Here is a 22,459-nt window from a genome sequence, read left to right as displayed (position 1 = left end):
GGAATATTCTTCAAATTTTATATGATAGTAGTCATTATAAAAATACAATTCTTATTTATAATAGTTTACCTGAAACCAACTATGTTCATGAGAAATGGAAAATTTCTCAAGCAAACTGGGATTTCTTCAGTAAAATTCTTAGGGATTTAATGGATATAATTATCTTTAGAAATATGGCCCTGACAAACTATTTCAGCTATTGGCTTATACTTTTAATTTATTCCTGAGAGGAGAAGAGCTACCTAGAGAATGGAAAACTGCATATATCATACATAATATAATGGAACATAATATGGAGACACACATGGTATTTATTGATCTTCAAAAAGCGTATGACAGTGTCCCATTAGCCAAGCTATGGCAGGTGCTAGAAGACAAGAATATTCCACCGATTTACATTAATGCTGTAAGGGAGTTGTACGATGATATGACGAGTGTAATAAAGATTGGACAAAAAGTGACAAAAAAGATAAAAGTGACCAAAGGACTTCGCCAAGGCTGCTGCATTGCACCTACACTCTTTAAGATTTATTTGGAGGGGGTTTTGGATATTTAGAAAAGAAAATGTGAACCTATGGGTGTTCACAATACTTGCAGAAGATCAAGATGATATCCACTACATGTTACGAAAAATAGATGAAGAATATACTAAGTGGGGCTTATCAATTAATCCATCAAAAACAGACTACGTAGTACTGGGAGGTGAAGGAAAGCACTTAGAACTAGGAAGCAAACAAATTCAAAATACTGATAGCTACAAATATCTCGGTGTAAACATTACAAACAATGGTCGGAATACAAAAGAAATAGCTACTAGAATTGGTCAAGGAAATTCAGCAATACGTCAACTGAATAGTATACTTTGGAATAACCACATCACCCGAAACACAAAAATTAGGATATACAAAAGTATCATAGAAAGCATTGCTACATATGGTTCAGAGCTTTGGGTAATAAATAAAAATGACGCATCTAAAATAAAAGCAATGGAAATGAATTATTGGAGAAGATGTTGCCAACTCACTAGAAGAGATAAAGTAAAGAATACTGAAATCAGAGAGCGTATGGGCATAGACATTGACGTCCTGGAAACTATAGAATGAAAAAGGCTGAAATGGTATGGCCATGTAGAAAGAATGAATGATCAACGATGGCCAAAGAGAATGTTACTGTGGATCCCCACCAACCGCAGGAAAAAGGGAAGACCAAGAAGATCGTGGAGACAAGAAGTAAAAGATGCAATGGAAGATAGGGGTCTACAAGTAGATGACTGGAACGATCGCAAGCGTTGGAAGCTAGGTTGCAAGAAACGGCGGCAGCTGTAATAAACTCGTTATATATATATATATATATATATATATATATATATATATATATATATATATATATATATATATATATATATATATTTATATATATATAACGAGTTTATTACAGCTGCCGCCGTTGATATAATAGCGTTGATGAATTTCTAACGCACATTACGGATTGCCTTATTTGTGCTGCTGACCAATTCATAGGTAATTATGTGATAAATTCCTCAAGGATAACTAAAATTGAAGAGATCATCATTTTTTAAAAAGTGGGTGCAAAATCAAAACGAATTCTAAAAGTGAACAGAAAAGTATCTTGAGCAAACTTTGTGAGGTCTATTTCTACAGATTTTCGGACAAAAATTACGCAGATGAAGGCTGTAAATACAACTTCTTCAAAACCTGTAATAATTTATGAATACAGACGATCAACATAAATAACTTACATACTTGAACAACACTTTCATGACAAAACCAAAGCCAACTTTTTTATTCCGTACGCGAATAATAATACTGTAACGTATATTTTGCCTACCCCATAGGGTATTACTATAGTGGGTTGAAAATTGGGTAATGAAATAAAGGGGTACTTACATAAGTCTCCTGGAACAAACAAAACACAAGAACGTTCTCTAGCTATTTAGAATGCGACGCTGCTTTGAGGAAACTTCCTGCTGGATGAAAGAAAAAGGCTCTTCCCTCCCTAAAAAAACACAAGAAAAAAGGTTAGAATCTTTTTAAAAATAAATAGACAAAATGGTTTAGGGAAAAAATTAAACATCTATTGTTGTCTCAGCACAAACAGTTACAAATATAGATGGCAATACAAAAAAATACTATATAATTAATTAAAAAGATAAATATCAAAAATAGCAAAGAAAAAACACTTACTATGTCCTATCAGCTTACAATCTCTTGAAGTTGGAGATACTACAATACTTACAATTGTTATTGGGCGATAATTTGTAGCAGAAATAAATTGATTATAAACAAAAAAATATCTTTTTAAATTAAACTATGCGTAGAGGTCAACCTTTTTCTAAAAACAAAACAAAATCTCAAATATGATTAGATATTTACCAAATGTCAAAAATAGTGCTAGCTGTCATAATATGTCAATACTAAATCTTAAAACAAAACAAATAATATGACAGCTATGGCCACACCCTACATTTATAATTTTAATTATTACAATTATGAAAGCAATTATTATAAGAAAATGTTTATCTTCAAAAATCAACACAAAAAAGTTACCTGGGTTTCACTAAGATTTCTTTACTTTAAATTTCTGGACTTCATTGGGTTTTAGAATTTCTGGGGTTAGAACAGGAGTTAGATTCGCCGTCACACGAACAAATTCATCTCAAAACTGCGATAGGACAAAACAAAATTGAGTTTGAAATTGGCACACTGGACACAAACCTTGGACTCGGCTTGTTAAAAAACTAGAACCATGTTGGTATTTTTTAAAATTTGTTGGAAACGCCGTTTTACAAGTATCTCAGATGAGAGACGGCTTACAAATAAAAAACAGTGATTACTCTTATCGGAACTGACACACTACTTTGAGTATAAATCACGTTTTCTAACAAATTTTGACGGCTTCTTCAAACTACATACCGACGGCTGTTCTCAATGACCAACCATGCAAACCTCTATAACTACACATACGGCACAATTAACTACCACAAATCTACTTATTTTCCATAAAAAAGGACAAGAAACGAAAAAACTACGGATTTGAAGCTAAATTCGGACTCCAATAAAACTAAACACGCCTTTAACAGCGGCCGGCCTTATCAAGAGTGAATGTCACTTTTAAAAATCATTTGCTTCCTCGCATAACCTTCTCAGCGATCTAAATGGATGTTTTTTTGAAACGCAGTATATTAAGTGGATTCGATCAAAAGAAAATATCAAAGAAATACGAGTCCGTGATACATCAACAAACTTAAAATGTTTTTATATTAACTCGGCAACGCAAAGAGGATTGAAATAATACTTCGGTGCTTTAGCAAATACGAGGGAATTTTAATGTATACCAAGGAATTTAAAAATGCTACAATACACCCCTTGCTTTAAATCAGTCGAATTCAATTAATCACCATTTTCCCGAACAAGAACTAAATCTCGCCATCTCTTCTACAAAAAATTTAGCGGCAGGTTTTGATAATACTCCTTCAATTTTTCTTGAAAATCTTCACCAAGAAACGCTATTCAAACTGATCGTACTTCATAATATGATATGGTGTAATCAAGATTTCTCCGCCCTCTGGCCACAATCAATCATTATACCTATTAACAAAACTAATGGCTTATTAAGCTCTTCTGTGTCAATATAAATGTTTTTTTTAAATTATTAGAGAAGATGATAAAAACAAACTTCTGCTTTACCACCTGGAGCATCATAATTTTTTAGTTGCTGCTTAATCAGGTTTTAGCGCTAATAGCCAGATTGGTTCTTCTTCAATCAGAAATTTCTAAAGTCATAACAAATAAGAGCGATGTTGCTGTGGCCATGGATATACAGAGCGCCGTTGAGACTGTATCTAAGATTTTTCATCGTCGAAAAACTTGAAGAATTTAATCTTTCCGTAAATATTTTATCATTTATATGTACTTTTTTGACTAATAGATTTTTTAAAGTTTCTACAAATCGAAAAACATCTGCATCACTCACTCTTCAAAACGGTGTATCGCAACTCTCAGTTTTGAACACTACTTTTTTCTTCTCAATATAAATTACATGGGTTCCTTCGTGCCTCTTTCAGTAAAATATGTGATATATGCGGAGGACCTTATCATATTTTGTCAAGAAAAAGTCACAAAAACTACATGTTCTTTACTTCAGAACGTATTAGATAGGATTTATAAGTGGTCGGCAGAAATTGGTTTCAAATTTTCGCCCTCTATATTCAGAGTTATCCAATTTAGTGGAAAATATAGTTACCATCCTCCTATAATTTTCCAAATAGAGTCCCTCTCAAAGTTGTTGATCAACACAAATTTTTAGGAGCTACTTTTCACATACAATTTACATAGACATATCGCATTGAAAACACTTAAAGCAACTGTTTAAATAGAATAAAAATTTTACAAAATCTAGCTCACGACCAATGGAGAACTGAAGAAAAAATTCTCTTGAGAATCTATAGAGCTCTTAGTCACTCCAGATTAGATTATGGAAGCATGCTCTTCATGGCAGCCTATAATACTTCTCTCAAATCTTTAAATTCAATACAAACGACATCCTTACTATATGTCTAGATGCATTTAGATCTAGCTCAGTTGTAATTATGTGCATTGAATCTTTTGAACTTCCCCTTCTTATATGACGTTAACTTGTACTATCTTTTTATTTCACCAGAGAAAGCGCCAATCCAAAAAATCCAGTAATCAAACTCATCAATTTTTTCCATCAAGTTCCTAAAAAATACATACAGATCTGTGCATAATTAGTAAAGCCTTTGTTAGAAGATACAAACCTGACAATAACCACCTTTATCAGTACAACATACTTTTATGGACTCAGGTTACAATATAAATTCGCAATAAATTGTATATACCAGTAAACGCTACTCGATATATAGAGTGGCCCAAAAGTCTGGGGAAACGACCAATTATCTCGTAAATTACAAGTCATAATTTTACTAAATTTGAGGTACACCTATTTTGAGATACGGAGAATCCATATTTCATATTTGCAATATTGCCAGATTGACCGTTTCATACCGTAATGTCTTAAATATATAAAACAGTGCAAAATATGTAGATTTTATTAAATTTAAATATTTAAATGTAGAATGCTGTGATTTTGACATTGTTCACTATTTACATTATGAACTAAAAGTGACAGTAGTTGTGTTTCGAAAAGTTCTGCAAGACAAATTGCTTCTATAAAATGACTAAATGACTTCCAACCAAAAAAAAAATATAATGAAGCAACCTTTACAATGTGTGGAAGTTTAAATCGACACAATTTAAGGTACTGGAGTGACGTAAATCCACACTGGATGCGTGAAAACCATACTCAAAGACCACAAAAATTAAATTTATGGTCAGGTATAGTAGGTACTCAGTTAATTGGGCTCATTTTTTATCGAAAGAAATTTAACGTCAGATAGTTACGAAATGTTACTTAGAAATGAAATTGTATCTAAACTGAGAAACTTTTTTGGGGCTAATTGGATGGAGTAAGTTTTTTATTCATTTGTTGTAATATCTCAAGGCGAGTGTAATACCCTCGTAGGTTCCACTGGATAATTGAGAAAGCTATTATGATATATCTTTTACAATTTCATTATATTGGATTCGGTGTTAGTTTCTGATTGTATGGATTTAAGTATTTTGATTCGAAGTCTAGTGCATTTATTTTTCGATTTCCTATTTGATAAATTTTCATGTAGTTGATTTAAAAGTTTCAATAGGTTTTCTAGACATGTGTATAAGTTTTTATTAAGCTTACTGGATCAAGGGTGCCATGAGCATTTTCCAGTATGTCTACTAATGTTTCATAAGATATTGAATGGTTTACTGAAATATCTTCATATATTCGTCTAGCTGAATTTTTTATATTGTCAGATACTTTAGTGGTTCCCATGTATGTGACTAAAGACTTTAGCTTTTTGAACTTAGGGTCTGGGAAGGGGTTATTTACTGGAGTATCATTTGTTGGAGGGGTTATAATTCCAGAGCGATTTCGTTTGTTTGAGGGAGGATCGTGAGACATTTATTGAAAATTAGTGCTTTCTGTAACATGAGTAGATGGTAAAATATGGATATCCGGCTTAGTAAATATTGTAAGAGGTCTATCTTTTTTTCTACCAAAGTTGTCTATCAACTTTAAACCTCTAAATAGACAGGTTTTTAAGTTATGAGCAATATAATGAGTTTGACGTTTTGATTGTATATTTAAATATATTTCCACTAAAAAATTGATGAATCCCTAAATCAGAGTCTTTTTGTATTATCTCATACTACGCATTTCAACTGTCAAACCAGTTTATACAGTTATGAATTACTTGATTGGTCTATAAATCGATATCAAAAAAATTCATTCGTGCATCTAGATACATAAAGAGGCATGCAACCCGCGTATACCTCAAAACAGAGTAAAAGCGAGAGGAAACGTGCTGCTAAATGGAGTATTCAGATTTATGTATAATGTTACCATTGTTACTATGTTGCAGAAAGAAATAAGACAAAGGGCAAAGGAAGGAAAAATCAAAGGAACTTTAGTGAGAATTGGATTCAACAAAGTGACTTTAGGAAAATGGAGAACAGGAACGAAGAAAAAATAGAAATAACAAAAAACTATCCCTTAACTGGTATCGTCATTTTTGTACTCGTAACTGGTATTGTCAGGTTAATTCTGATCCGACATTTTATTCAAGTATAAAAAAAATAACTAAATTAAATTAAAGTTTTTATGTATTTATTATTATATCATTATGAAAGAATATTTTGTATATAAAGAGTTGGCTCCAAAAGTTTAACAAAAACATGTAGTATGCAAAAATAAAAAAGCAGTATATTTTGTACCCTAAAAATGTACAGGTTCAGAAGAATACTTTAAAACTAAAAAAATTATTATTTAAAAAATTGTTCTTTTGCAAAATCTGCAAGGGCATTTTGAGACATACTATTTTTTAAACAATTTGAACATTGCAGTAATTGTATACTGTGATTTTTAGAAACATAATCTCCACATGTGTTACAAACAGTTTGGTGTTTATTATCTTTGCTTGATGGACAAATGTAACATTTGCGCCGTTTTCTAGAAGGTTTGTGTTACTGCTTTGTGGTCAATTTTGACTCTTCTGTCGGTGTAGCTAATTCATCAAGTTTAAGAACTTTACGAATTATCATCGGAATTTTTCTGGAAAGCCTCGTTAGAGTTAGGTGGCGTTCCATATGTGCATTAATCATTGATATTTCCAAAGAAATTACAAATTGTCTTCGTGTCATGTCACTGTCAGTATTAGTTTAAAAAAAAAAAACGAATTTACAGAGGCAATATTCATAATAGCTTCGCCACATCGCACATGGACCTTGTTCTTCTTGTTTTTCTACCAGTATTATATGTAGAGCATTTCTGATCCAGACTATCTAAGACTGATTTAGTGGAATTGTAAAAAAGCATGATATCAGGTATTTTTATAATGTCTTCTATATATTGTCATTATGATGCATTGAGGACAGAAGAAGTACATACTTATTTTGATTTGTTACAGAAGAAACCGTTGTTTTTGATGAAGTAAAAACAAATTTAGACGAATAAAATGCATCTTTTTTTTTTCGTTATTATATAAGATAAAACATTTCTTTTGTTTTTACGTACCGGTCCAACATAGGTTAGTTTTTGTGCAAGCAATTAATCTATCAGTTCAATTGAGGTAAACCAGTTATCTCCAGTTATGCTTCTTTCAGTTTGATTTAGCAGAACAATAAGAGATAATAGTGATAATTTCGGGAGAGAAAGCTTCTGGGAATTGGGTATTTTTCTTTTACCTGTATAAATAAAGGCATTTAACAAATAAAGACTCTTGGCATCACAGAGACACATCACTTTTAGACTATATTTGTTAGGTTTACTTTTTATATAAACGCGTAAGAAACAATGACCTCTGAAACCAACAGGAATCTCATAGTTAAACAGTCTCCTGGTATATACCACCTTTTACAGTTTTATATGTGTACCCCGGAGGTAAAGGACACTGTCCATTTTTATCGAAATTTAGATTATTGCACTTTTGAATATAGATTTTCTGGCTCTACACATAGGTAAACCATACTATGTTCAAAGACAATTTTACGGCAAGTTACCGACTTTTTAATAAACACCAAGTCTACTTCCAGTCAGAGGTAAACAACACCATGTGGGCTTGGTGTTGTTTACCTCTACTATATGTGTGCACCGTCATTTACCATCCGGACATAGTGTTATGTACCCTTGTACACTTCCCGTCATATAAAAATGGTACACTTTTTTTTCCCAATGTAAACCAGTGTTCTGACCAGAGATATATAAGAGAGCCTCTGTTACATATCTCTGGTTCAGACTGAAACAATTAATTGTTGCCATCACAGATAACGAAATTGCACTAAATCTAAATAAAAAAAATATCGTTCAAAAATGTGTTTAGATAAATATTATTTTTATTAGTAACAACAAAAAACGGTATCTAATAAATTTAATAACCAGAGAGACGGTTGAGTTAATGTCCAAAATGTTTGAAGAAATTTTTAATAATGGAGATATAACAAAATACTATTATTTCAGCAATTTCGAATTATAATACATATATTTAAATTCCACGCTTCTTCACTGTAAAAGTTATTCATTTTGTATTAATTTCAAATTAAATTTTTAATTTTTCCAGTGTGTTTTATTTATTCTAGTATGCCACAACTCAATACAGTTTTGTGCTACCCTTTACGAGAAACGAATGACAGCTCTCGATTTGAAATTAAACATAATAATTTAAAGTCATGTCTAAATCTTTCATTTTTTAACATTATTTTTGAATTAAAATATTTTCATAAATTATAGTAAAACACGATTCAAGTCCTTCTTTTAGATGGTTTGATAATAATATATTCGTTATAAGAAAGAAGTGGAAGAAAATGATAATTTGTTTGGAGATAAAAATTCGGATATTGATAAAATCTATGAGCCTCTAAGTGGTGAAAGCTCAGAATCGGACGACAATGATATGAGACGTATAAGTAAACCAGCGAAAACAAAGGTTAAAGAAAAAGCTATTATTACTCCTACGATTAGTGGGGCAATAAAAAAAAATCTTCTTCTTCAGGATGATTTATCCCTAAATTTTTAATATCAGATGTAATCCGTCAAAAATGAAAATTGAGAAGTAAATTTGTGTGCCGCTTACTATCAACTATTTGCGAACTACAAAATTCCTGCCCTGATAATCCTATTGAATTTAGATTATGGGTGATGCGACAGGGAAAAATTTTACCTTTTTTTCTGGGTTAGAGTATTCATATTTTCCCATAAACATTGGCACATTCTCTTCTTAAACACTATACTTGAGAGTGATTTTACATAATATCTTTCAAAATTTAATCAGTTTTGGCTTAATTAATATAAAAATTAAGCTCATTGAAAACAACTAATATTATCAACATAACTATACTACCCCTCTCGAAATGTAAATAGTTTTGCCCGAACTTATAAAATAAGTCTTTCATCGAAATGGCTTCATCTACAGATTTATTATACAGTTTTGTGGTGAAACCTGCATTTTATGCGGTAAGATTACTAATTTGAATGTTAATTTATTCAATAAAAAAAAGTATTTATCTTATCTCAGAATTACAAGTATGAGGCTTATAGAAGGCTTTGAAATGTGTGTTCTTCAAAGGATGCTGATGATTTCGTGGACAGAGCATGTGACCAACAATGAGGCGATAAAAAGAATAAGGACTAAGAGAGAACTCCTAAATATTTTAAACAACAGAAAAACGAGTTATCTAGAACATATTTACAGAGTGGAAAAATATAACTTTCTACGACTCATAATGGAAGGGAAAGTAGAAGGAAAAAGAGGTCCAGGACGAAGAAAATGCTCCTGACTGAAGAATGTAGGGAACTGGACAGGCATGGACACACATTTGATACTAAGAACAGCTCAAGATAAAGAGCAATTTGCTTTAGTTATAGCCACCCTTCCATAATGAAGAAGGAACCTTAAGAAGAACTAGAAGAACAGAATTTTAGTTAAATTTATTTATTCAATAAAAAACATAATATAATATTATGTTAATATTATTAATAATAGTTATTTCTATAATAAGGCATATTATGCTACAAGTGAGTGAAATATTTTTTTACCCGGTATTGAAATTTTTCTCACGAATTGTCAGCAACAGCCGGCAACCAGTGGTAAATAAGAGTTCAGTGATTAAAAATATTATAAGAATAAGATAAGTAAATAATATATTATTTTATAAAATGTATTCTTTGCGACTATCCAATTTAGCAAATCGTTCTATGATTGCATCAACATTTAGAGAAATTTCAGAATGCACATTGATGAGTACTAAATCAGTTAACCTTTCCTCCGAAGTTCTATTTGTAAGCCAAGTCACAGTATATTGCTTAAAAAGAATCAGTAGGTTCACTCTGCCGCCAGTCCTTTGTTCTTCATGTTCCATTTTTTTCACGCGCATGAGTTCCACGCGCAGATAAATTCCAGTTTTTGTTACACTGTTCAATATAATTTTTAATACACTGCTCGAAAATAAATAGGAAAAGTGTGACTTGTGGCGACCTAAAATTTAATGAGATTTTCGGAATAATGAATACTTTCCTTTATTTAACGTTTTCGACAATTATCGATAGTTTCCCAAATAATGATTACTGATTGTCCTTCAAAATGTATTATGTTGAATCCATCAGTTTGGATTAATCGAATATTTAATTTTTTGTATTCCATAGACAATCACGCTGTATTCACTGTTACTGGTGAGAAATCTCATAAAACGAAGAGCTAATGAGGAAACTAATTTCTATAGATGAAAAAATAATAATACATTCGAATTATAAATTATATTTTGAGGATTTCAATTTTACGATAGCAGTTATAATAAAAACAAGATTATAAAAAACACAAGTAGCGAACTATGAATACAAGTTAAAATAGAATATATATATATATATATATATATATATATATATATATATATATATATATATATTTCCACAATCACAACTTATTAATAACAAAATAATGAAATGAAAAAATGTCATATAGCCTAAATATCCCACTGTAGGATCACTACGTTCAAAACGTAGTTAGTTAAACTCAAATTTTTACATACATTTACAATTGAAAGAATCTATCGATATAAAAAACTAGGATGTCACACTGTTTGTCCATTAAGGTAACTACGCCACCTAGGAAAGAAATCTGAACTACCAACATCTACCAAAATTAAATATAATTAAGTAAAAGCTGTAAAAATGCTGTTGAGACAGAAAAATGCGTTAAATAAAAGGGCACTACACAGTATTTTCAATATTAATTAACGTATAGCGACATACGAGATAGGATAGGGCACTATGGATACAAATGGATTTACCATAACACAAATTTTGATTTTTTTACTTAAAAAATGCCTCAGGTTGAGTACAAAATAAACAACTGATTGAATCCTAACATGCGACATAGCAAATAAAAGGGAAGGATATAACGAATATATTCAGATAGAAAAAATAAACAAGGCGACCACTGAAAGGGTAGATAGGGAAGATAAACAATGTTTTCAATATTAATGAACGTATAGCGACATACAAGATATGATAGGGCACTATGGATAAAAATACATTTTCCTTAAGACAAATTTTGATTTATTGACTTAAAAAAGGCTTCAGGCTGAGTACAAAATTAATTGATCGAATCCTGACATGCGATATATCTCCTCAGCTATTTAATATTCTTTTTTAAAAGGTTCAAGAAAATTATGTTTTTTACATAGCTTAAGTTTTTTTTGAGACTAAAGCATGACAAATCAAACCAAAGCTGGGTTTTGGGAGGCCTGTTAAATAGTTTCTGAAGGTAATACTCAAATTCTTGCAGAATATAAAATAATAGAATATATGTTACACCCAGCTAAGATACTCACAGACAGGAACAGTAACAGTCAAATCATAATTTTGAAAGATAAAATCAGATTCCACTTCCAGACAACGATGGAAAAGTGATAGCATATATCGCTGTTCCGGAAGTATAATGACATAACTGCAAAATTTTTGAACAATGACTTTATTGTGTCGGAGGGATCAAAACTGCATTTTCAACATATATTTGTAAATCGTCGTAATTTTACTTACGAATTTTGCCATGACCGGTGATTCCGTAAATACAGTTATGATGATTTAAAAATATATAGAAAATGCAGTTTTAACCCCTCCAACATAATAAAGTCATTTTTCAAAATTTTACAATTATGTGTTGATACTTCTGGAACAATGATATACTGATCTCCAAGGACGTAGAAATTCTTTACAAGTACTACTTAGTACAAATCTATTTCACTTTGACAAACACGATAGATACTTATGATTAATTATTTAAATAGATTAAGTCAATTAGGCAATATTATTTTTCAAACTTTAGAAGTGTGTAAGTGTGAAGAACTTCTATAATAATAATTATTTTATTATAATTTTGGAATATTCTTTGAAACTAATGAAATATTTTAAATCTTGCAACAGCAGCATTTTTCGCCAAATCTATTGCGCACGGACCGGCACGGACCTAGGAGTGGATTCAAAATTGGAACCGTGAAAATGCGAGAGTGAACCTACTAATTCTTTTTAAGCAATATACTGTGGCCAAGTCTTTAGACGCTTAAGCGTAGAAACACTACGCTCTGCTCTTGCTGCAGTGACAAGCAGTGTAATTAATATTTGCAGAAATATTCTGATATTTGGATATATATGAATATCGCAGTTTTCTAATGCTTCTAAAATAGAATCAGGAAGTTTTCCATTATTTTGCACATCCTTTTCCACTATTGAATACACAGTGAAAACTCTTGTTCTACTGTGGAATATGCAGTAGATAATAATCCAATAATATCCTGAAAGAAATCAACAATTTTTTTTAATGCAACTTTATCTTCTGGTGTGTTATCAGTTTTAGGTAAAAGAGCTCGAAGATTAAATAGCTTCATAACTTTCGGTGAAAGTCATTCTTCTAAATCAGTTAAGATATTGTCTAAAAGGAGTAAATAAATAGATCTTCGGAAATATTCTTCGCAAAAGTTAGCAAGTTGGTTTTGACAATAGGTTTGATGAGCAACTATACGAGGCATCTTCGATTCAATGTCTAGTTGTTCAGCTATTTCCTTTACTTTATAGTAAAGTTTGCTAAAAACAGACTCAGGATTTGATCTTTTATTTTGAAGAATGCATTTAGTGTCCTCTATGGCCTCTATCCATAGATTCAAATCTAATTTTGGTGACTGAAGAAGACGACTAAGTGATCACTAACGTATCAGACAGAGCTAATGCAACAACAATATTCACTTTGATATTTATTATAGATAAATATAACATGTACAAATGTTCAAATTACAAACAACCAATTTGTAGACAAAACTAAAGATAAGAAATACCTAATACAAAATAAAAATGTAGCGATAAGAGTAAGCAGTAATGTGTGCGCGGTAATTCTATCTCATCGATAATAATCGAATGATTCTCTGGCACCCAAATGACGAATTGACAAAATTTGAAAATCGCGTATCTCTGAATTCGCAGAAGTCTGGGTAGCGGTAGTCGAGGAATTACTGTATTCAGAATTGTTGATTTTTTTAAAGAGCAATGTAAAAATTCTTTTGTATAATTCTACACTTACACTTAGAATAAAAATGAGTTTGAATCATTTCAACTCTTGACTTCCTGCTTATAGGGTTGATGGGTTTTAAATTATTTTTTGATGATTATCTGATTGATATTTAATTTTGTTTGGGAGGGGTCATGACCTCCGTGACCCTCCCCTTGGATCCGCCACTGGCGTTCGGTGATTTAGTGAGGGGCACATAATTTTTTTATTTTTTACAAGAATATTACTAGGTGTTTATTGTATTGTAACTAGGCAAAATTAAAACTATGGTGGACTGTAAAACACTGGCTTTAATGCTGTTTAAACAAAAACATTATCGTCTTTTGTAAAATGAAAACCTTTTCTTGCACGAATTTATTGTCTTTACCGAAACTGCCAACGGTTTTTGCTCGTTGATGTCTAGTCTCGATCTCTCTCTGTCGTCTGCTCGGTGCGCGCACTCCTCGCTGAAGACACGCACACTGTTGCCGGTTGTACAAAAAGTCTAAGATAATTGTTTGCGGCGCAAACATGCCCCCGGCCTTGAAAGCAAAGGGCCTTAGCTTTCAATTGGTAATGCTTATCTTGCACTTGCTTATCAAGTGTTTGGCTAGTGCCACAGAATTGAAATAATTATTTTCGAAAGTGAACCTTTCGTTATCCTGAGTTTGTTGTAATTCTAGTTCTCCCTCAGCACTGATATCGATATCGCTTTGAATACTATCGAATTCCCCACATAATGGTTCTATCTTTTCTAGTCTTAATTTTAATTTTAAAATGTCCTGTTCTGAAATATTTGCCTCATTTGCCATATTGTTAACTATGCTAGTAAAGCTTGATAGTTTAGAATTTAGCGATGTGCGGCGCGAAATGAGTTTTTTCAGTTCTGTTTTCATGTTTAATCGAGTGCAAACACCACCAAAGATCGTTTAAATATAGTGTAATGTTAGCTAGATATGTTTGAAAAGAAAGAAAAAAAAATAAAAAATATTTTAAGTTGAAAATTGATTCACCCTGTATATTGAATTTGCAGTAATTTTAACCTACTTAAAATAAATATCGTATTTGAGGTGACTGTAATATAGTTCAAACTTAAATTTATGGCTTTATTTTCAAAACAAATAAATGAAATGAATGAGGCTATAATAAAAAATGTTATTGTTTGGAATAGATAAAAAAGGATCGCTCACTCACCAATTTGCCGGTAAAAAGTGTTTGTCTTTCTTGGCGTCGACACAACCGTAGAAACTTGAGTTTCAGCCTTTCTATAGTTCGTCAAGAAATGTTCCATCCGCGCTCGTTTGGACCAATAATGTTTATTGTATTGTAACTAGGCAAAATTAAAACTACGGTGGACTGTAAAACACTGGCTTTAATGCTGTTTAAACAAAAACATTATCGTCTTTTGTAAAATGAAAACCTTTTCATGCACGAATTTATTGTCTTTACCAAAACTGCCAACGGTTTTTGCTCGTTAATGTCTAGTCTCGATCTCTCTCTGTCGTCCGCTCGGTGCGCGCACTCCTCGCTGAAGACACGCACACTGTTGCCGGTTGTACAAAAAGTCTAAGATAATTGTTTGCGGCGCAAACACTAGGTGTAACGTTTAACGATAAAAATTATAAATATTCTTATTTTTTTTGTAACCTAATTGTAGTATGAATGAAATCTTTTTTTGGGTCGAGAAATTTAAACTTTTAAATTAATTAATTTGCGTACTAAGTTTTATTTCAATTCGTTTAAAGACGGCAACCTGTTTAGCTGTACGTTCATTATTTACGTCATTTTGAGTATTTAATAAACACAATTTTTTGAAAACTCTATTTTATTTAAATAATATTATTTTTTTGAAAGTATAATTACTCGTAGTATTGTAACTTTCTTTGCATTATTTCATTAAAGATATAAATTCTTTTTGCAGATTACAGATAAATCTGTCTATATTTTATTAGTTTTGTATTAATAATTCTTTAATAAAGCCCTTGTGAAGTATCAGCTTTTACCACAAGTCTTCTTAGCTATTTCATTACAAAACAGTTTTAGTAGGTTTCGGAAGGAGCTTGAACCTATATAACATCTAGATGCTGGTTGTATATGGAGAAACGGACAAAAAGGCGAATGAAATCAATCAATATCCAATAAAACGAAGTTCTGAAGTATCCTTTGGATATGTCGAATAATATGTAAGAAATCGTGAGGTATGGAACCCGAACAGATGTACCTACTATATACAGTGGAACTTGGACATTACGACATCGGTAGTTACGTCATCTCGGTTGTATTGTCCGACCTTTGCAAAACGAACGAACTAACATTGTAAATCATAAAACTTTACAGTTCCATAATTTCTTATTTATCAGTGTTATCCTAACAGTCAAATTTTCGGTTTCAGAACAGTCAGTTTAAGAAATTGTCGCTATCGTGAAATTGTGTTCGCCTCGTTTTGTTTTTAGGTTTTAATTTTAATTTAGTAATTAACTTTTTATTTTATAATATGGCAAGTTGTAGTACTAAAAGGAAGATTTTGTATATTAAAGATAAAGTGCATGTTATAAGAGCATTTGAAAATGGTCGAAAAATTGCTGATGTATGTCGGCAATTTGGACTTGTTAATTCGACTGTCGGCTCAATCCTAAAAAACAAGGACAAAATTTTTAAAAGCCTTTAATGAGAAGGGAGAAAATGTTAAAAAGATTGGGAAGTGCATTCGTGGTGATGTAGATTCAACTCTAGTCAAATGGTTCAAGCAGTGTCGCAGTTCTGATATTCCTGTGTCTAGGCCACTTTTAAAGGAGAAGGCTACAAAGTTCGGAAAACTGTTTGGTGAAGATTTCACATGCTCTATCGGCTGGCTAGATCGGTTTAAAGTTCGGCACTCAGTTCCCTTCACGAAAATGTGTCGACGATAACGTAACAGGTAATTGGTTACAAAACACATGGCCGCAACTAAGGCAACCATACAAGGATGAAGATATCTCAATGGCGATAAAACTGGTGTCTTTTACAAACTAACGCCAGACAAAACTTTAAATTTCAGAAAGGAAATTTAAAGCGAAAAGTGGAAAACTTTCAAAACAAGAGTCACAGCTTTCGTTTGTGCAAACATAACAGGTACAGAGAAAAGAAAGCTTTTAGTTATTGGAAAAAGTTTACATCCTAGATGTTTCAAAAACAGTAAACTACACAGCCAACAAACAAGTATGGAGGACTTTTGCTATTTTTAAAGAAGAATTGAGAAAGTGAGACAAGGAACCAATATCAACCTAGTTTTCTTACCAGCCAACTGCACAAATATCTTGCGGATTATGGACCAAGGAATCCTAAGAAGTTTAAAAGGCCGTTATCAGAAACAGCTTTTGAAAAGAATGATTTTTTGTATGGACAATGGGGAACCAGTGAACATTACCATTCTTAACGCAGTTCAGTTTTTAGACAATATGTGGAGTGCGGTTACGTCAGTGACAATTGGTAAGTGTTTTCGTCAAGCTAAATTGACTGTAGTTTCTCCTGACATTCAAGATGTTAACGAGGATGACGAAATGCCTTTGTCAGAGTGGATACAAAAATTTAATGCAAACTAGAGAGAAGTTTTAAGAGTTTTAAGTGATATAGAAATTATGGAACAAGTGTAAAATGTGGAAATGAATGTTGATGAAGATAATGAAGAAGAAGAAGACGGCGTTGATTATCCTACAATTCAAGAAGCAATGAGAGCTGCTGAGACCATATCCAGATTTTATCAGTTCAGGGAGGCATCCAAAATTACCAAAGAAGCAGCTCAGATTATTAAGGATATTACAGAAAATATCCTTAATAATATCTTTATAATAGCTTTATTTTTCGGAAATGTTGTGCAGAAGAAAATAACTGACTCTTTTTAGCATTAGAGAACTCTTTTATAAAAAATGTAAGTTTCATATACATTATATGTTTTATTTCTTATTTTTTTGTACCCTAAATGCAGCTTTAATAATAAATAGGATAGGATATAATAGATAGGATAGATGGCGCTGAACGAGTAAGAGTGTGTGTTTAAGTCTAGCTCTGAGAAAACCTAAGTTATTTACGGTAAATTGCATTCATTTTAATAGTTTTTCAGTACTAATTAGTGTAGTGATACGTATAAGTTATATAGTTTAAAGAAAATGCCATCAACAAGAAATACTCCTAAAACAATCAATAAAAATGTTGTAGCACGTGTTGAGAAACTTGAAGAAGCTTTACAACAAGGTATGAAGGATCTAAGATCTCAAGTAACCAGTAATATCTCAGGTACCCAAATAGATTTTATAAATAAATTTGAGCAAAATATGTTAGAATTAAGTAATTCCGTCAAAGAAGAATTAAATAAAGTGCAAAAACTTGTAATTCAAAACCAAAATAGCATTGAATATCTAAAACAAGACAAACGGCTTAAATCCCTTATTATCAATGGTGTCGATGAGAAAGAAAAAGACGACCTACCTGATGTTATTACAAATATAATCAACAATAAACCTATCTTGTCAACCAATTTAGTTGATTGCTATCGACTAGGTAAAAAACGAAATTTGGATAAGAGGCCAAGACCGGTAGCCGTTGTGTTTGTAAACAGATGGTTGAAAACAAAAGTGTTTAATCAGAAGAAAAATCTTAAAGGTTGCAGTGTCGTGATTAGTGAAATGCTTTCTCCTGATTGTCAGAAATTATTAAAAAAAAGTGAGGACATCTGTGGGTACCAAAAACTGCTGGACATATCAAGGTAAAATATATGTATCACAAAATGGGTCAAAGAAGCTTATATTATCTGAAAACGACCTTGCTTTATTATAATTTAAATTTATTTTCATATATGTTGGTTTGCAATTAGAGTTAATATTATTATTAGTTATAATGGTATATCTCGGGGATAGATTTTGGCATATAGGTACTTACTTTATTTTCATTTTTCTTTGAACATTTTATTTTTGTTTCTTTTTTAATTATTGCTTTAATTATCTGAACTTAGGCGAATTAAATTTATTTACTGTTAGGTTATTTTCTTTAAGCTTCAATTCAAATTTAACTGTACATCTTGAGTTATTTAGTAAAAAATCCTTAGTTTATACTGTGTTTTGAATTAAAGAGTAATATCTATATATTTTTTTTACACTGTTAATACATCACCATGTGAATTACTGTTTATGCAAATAATAATCATCTACAAATTTTGCTTAAATTATTTACATAATCGTTTGTACCAATTAAGTAAGGATCTAATCTAAGCTTAACATGAGTAGTTTAAAGTTTGCTCATATAAACTCTAGATCGCTAGTTGCGCATTTTATTGATGTAAAAGAACTTATTTTGAAAAATGATTTAGATATTTTGGGTATAAGTGAAACATGGTTAAAGGAATCAATATCCAGTAAAAACATTAATATACCTGGCTATAACTTTGAGCGAGTCGACAGGAATAAAAATGACACAGGTGAAGGTGTAGGTATTTACATAAAATGTAATATAAATTATTTGCTGATTAAGTCATCAAATGAAATTGAAAAGATATGGTTAAAACTCTCTCTTCGTTATGAAACACTAGCTATTGGTGTTTTATATAATCCTTATGGAGCATTTTATAAAACTTTCTTTGGAGTTTTGGAAACAACTTTATCATCAGTACTGCCAAGTGTAGATCATTTACTCTGTTTGGGCGATTTTAATGTTGATCTGTTAAATACCAATAATTATTCCACACAGTTCATTACAGATATATTAGATGGTCTTGGACTAAGGCAGATGGTAAATCAAGCAACTAGAATCACCCAGTTCACATCGACTCTGCTTGATTATGTAATCACATCTACTGAGGATAAAATCTTGTCTATTGAAGTAAAACATATCTCAGAAATAAGCGATCATGAATTGGTTGTTTTAAAATTTGGTTGTGATGTCAAATCTAATACAAATAAATTTATTACTACTCGGAATTTCAAAAATTTAAATTACAGTTAATTTAAATCATATCTGGAATCTACACCGCGAATAATAATTTATGAATTGCCAGATATAGACAGTAAAGTCGATTTTCTCTCTAATAATATCACTACTTTACTTCACATACATGTTTCATATCAGACTTTTAGAATCTCAAAGAAATATGCTCCATGGTTAACTAATGCCATCAAGCAATTAATATTAGATAGGGTAAAGCACTTACTACTTACGAGGTTACTAAAAATATAAATCAATTGAATGACTACAAAGTATTGCGTAACTTAGTAATAGCCATGACTACGAGGGAGAAAAAATCATATTTTAAAAACATACATGATCAATCTTCTAAAGATATGTGGAATAATTTAAAATAGTTGGTAAATAATTGCAAAACCAAAAATAACTTTAAAATAAAAAACGTGTGGAATGCAAACGAGATAAATAAACACTTTATTAAAGTCATACCAAACATAAAAGCTTACATTGATACACAAATATTCTATGAAAACAACTTTAAGTATTCTCTCAGTTCTTCTCTTAACTTTAAACCAGTATCTGAAATTAATATTTTGCATATTATTATTAATATTAAACGTAAAACTATTGGTGATGATGGTATTAAAATATTAACGCTGCAACTGTTTATTCCCTTTCTTCTACCGTAGATCACACATATCATTAACTGTTGCTTAACAAACTCAATTTTTCCCAGTAAATGGAAACGGGCACATATTATTCCTTTACCGAAGACTAAAATTACAGAAAGCATTAAAGAGTTAAGACCAGTAACTGTACTGCCTACATTATCTAAAATTTTGGAAAAGGTAATCGATATTCAGTTACAAACGCATTTAAAAAATAACAACATGATCTCTACGATGCAGTCCGGTTTTAGGTCCAGATATAGCTGTCTTTCTGCTTTATTAAATATTACAGATGATATTTTTAGAGCCTATGACCAAAACAAAATATCAATTCGAATTCTTCTAGACTACTCAAAAGCTTTTGATACAATTAACCATAATTTGTTATTCTCTATTTTAAAATATATTGGTCTAGAAGCGAGAGCAGTTAATCTAATGAAATCCTATCTTTCTAATAGATGTCAAGCAGTAAAACTTAATCAAAATATTTCTCCATTTCTAGATCTTAATACTGATGTGCCTCAAGGATCTATATTAGGTCCAATTTTATTCTCTATACACACATCTAATTTTCCTTCTGTGTTTTTGTCCTGTTCACAACATTATTATGCAGACGATACCCAACTCTATATGTCATTTTATCCAAATGAGTGTAATCAAGCGGTAAATGCAATAAATCATGACCTTCTTCAGCTGCAGATTTTTTCTCAAAATCATTGTTTAAAATTGAATACATTAAAAACTCAGGGTATCATTTTTGGGAGGAATCTCCATAGGAAAATATTTTTATAGAATTATGCCAATCGAATTATCTTAGGAAATGACAATTTAATTTTTAGCAAAAAGATTAAAAGCCTTGGGGTTTGGTTCGACGAAGATTTAAGGTTTACATATCATGTAAGTATTTGTTTACAACGAGCTTACGCCGTTTTAAAATTACTGTAACAAAGCCGCAATTTATTAAGTAGGGCCACAAAGTCATTATTATGTAATGCTCTGGTATTATAAAAATTAAATTATTGTGACGTGCTTTACAATGCGTGTCTCACTGAATTTGATTAATGGAGAATACAGAAATTGCAAAATTCTTGTTTGCGTTTGATTTTTGGCATCAGGAAATTTTAAAGGATAAGTCATGTTTTCACTGTAGTCAAGTGGCTAAATATGAAAAATCGTCGGAAATTCCATGCTTTATGTTTTTACCATGAAATAATTCAAGAGAGAGTTCCACCATACCTGTACAATCGAATAACTTATAGGACGGACGTTCATAATCTTAATCTTAGACACAAGAATACCCTCACTTTACCTAAACATACAACATCCTTTTTTAAACGTTCATTTTCATATTCAATTGCTTGCAATATTAACAGTTTGTCCTAAAATATTAAAAATCTGTCTAGACTTAAGTTCAAGAGATTAATTTATGAGCAGTTGTTCGCTGAACAGTAATTTAAAAATTTAAGAATTAAAAAAAAATAAATACTTTATAATTAATAAATTTAATATGTACTTAATATTTTTATGTTTTATTGTAAATACAATTTCATTCTTTAGATATAGTCTATCTATCCTATTTTCGGGGGGTTAGGTGGAAGAGCAGTTGTGTGCCACAGAATCTGGTCCTACTGATATTATATTTCATTGTAAAGAAAATTTAATCTGTTGTTAATAAAGACATTTATTATTATTATTATTATTATTATTATTAAATATTGCTGTAATAAAATTTTACCTTGTTAAAATTTTATTTTTTTCTACCTTTTTTATAACGTCACTCTGATAAAGTGCCATTTTTTTACTGGACCCTTTAATCTGGCCCCTCTCGCCCAGAGTAGTCTGGGCATCAGAAACGCCAAAGACTAGATCCTTATGGGTCTAGCCCGTATGATAGAGGTAATTAAATGAATCCATTTTAGGAGGCCTAAGTATCTGAAGGGCTCACAAATGGGCCCTGCCCCTATCTACCATAACCATAACAATAACAGACCTACGATTACGTATGCAGAAAATGTGCTGAATGCTGAATCACAACAGAATTTATGTCGACTGCCCCAACCGACTCTATGTAGGGTATACTAGACCTTCCTCTATTACAAATATAAATGGAAAAAAAAAGACAAAGGAAGGAGCATACAGAAAGAGAATAAGACGCCAGAAGCAGGGCGAAAGGGTACTGGGATTAAATCTG

At 31.3% G+C, this 22,459-nt stretch overlaps 1 protein-coding gene across 1 annotated transcript; it reads left to right on the top strand.

Annotated features, from left to right (window-relative positions):
* The first annotated feature begins 17,814 nt into the window (after positions 1 to 17,814).
* LOC140452724 (uncharacterized) lies at positions 17,815 to 18,414 on the top strand. The gene has a single exon (XM_072547048.1). The coding sequence runs from the start codon at positions 17,815 to 17,817 to the stop codon at positions 18,412 to 18,414; it is 600 nt and encodes a 199-aa protein (XP_072403149.1).
* Positions 18,415 to 22,459: the final 4,045 nt, after the last annotated feature.

The sequence above is a fragment of the Diabrotica undecimpunctata genome, chromosome 11 (genome assembly GCF_040954645.1).
Source record: "Diabrotica undecimpunctata isolate CICGRU chromosome 11, icDiaUnde3, whole genome shotgun sequence".
In the NCBI taxonomy this organism is placed as follows: Eukaryota; Metazoa; Arthropoda; class Insecta; order Coleoptera; family Chrysomelidae; genus Diabrotica; species Diabrotica undecimpunctata.
The sequence above is the reverse complement of the archived record's forward strand: the minus strand, read 5'-3'. Positions and strand labels throughout refer to the sequence as shown.

What these genes read in the sequence shown, in the direction of transcription:
- LOC140452724 (XM_072547048.1), top strand. Translation starts at nt 17,815, where the DNA reads ATGCCATCAACAAGAAATACTCCTAAAACAATCAATAAAAATGTTGTA.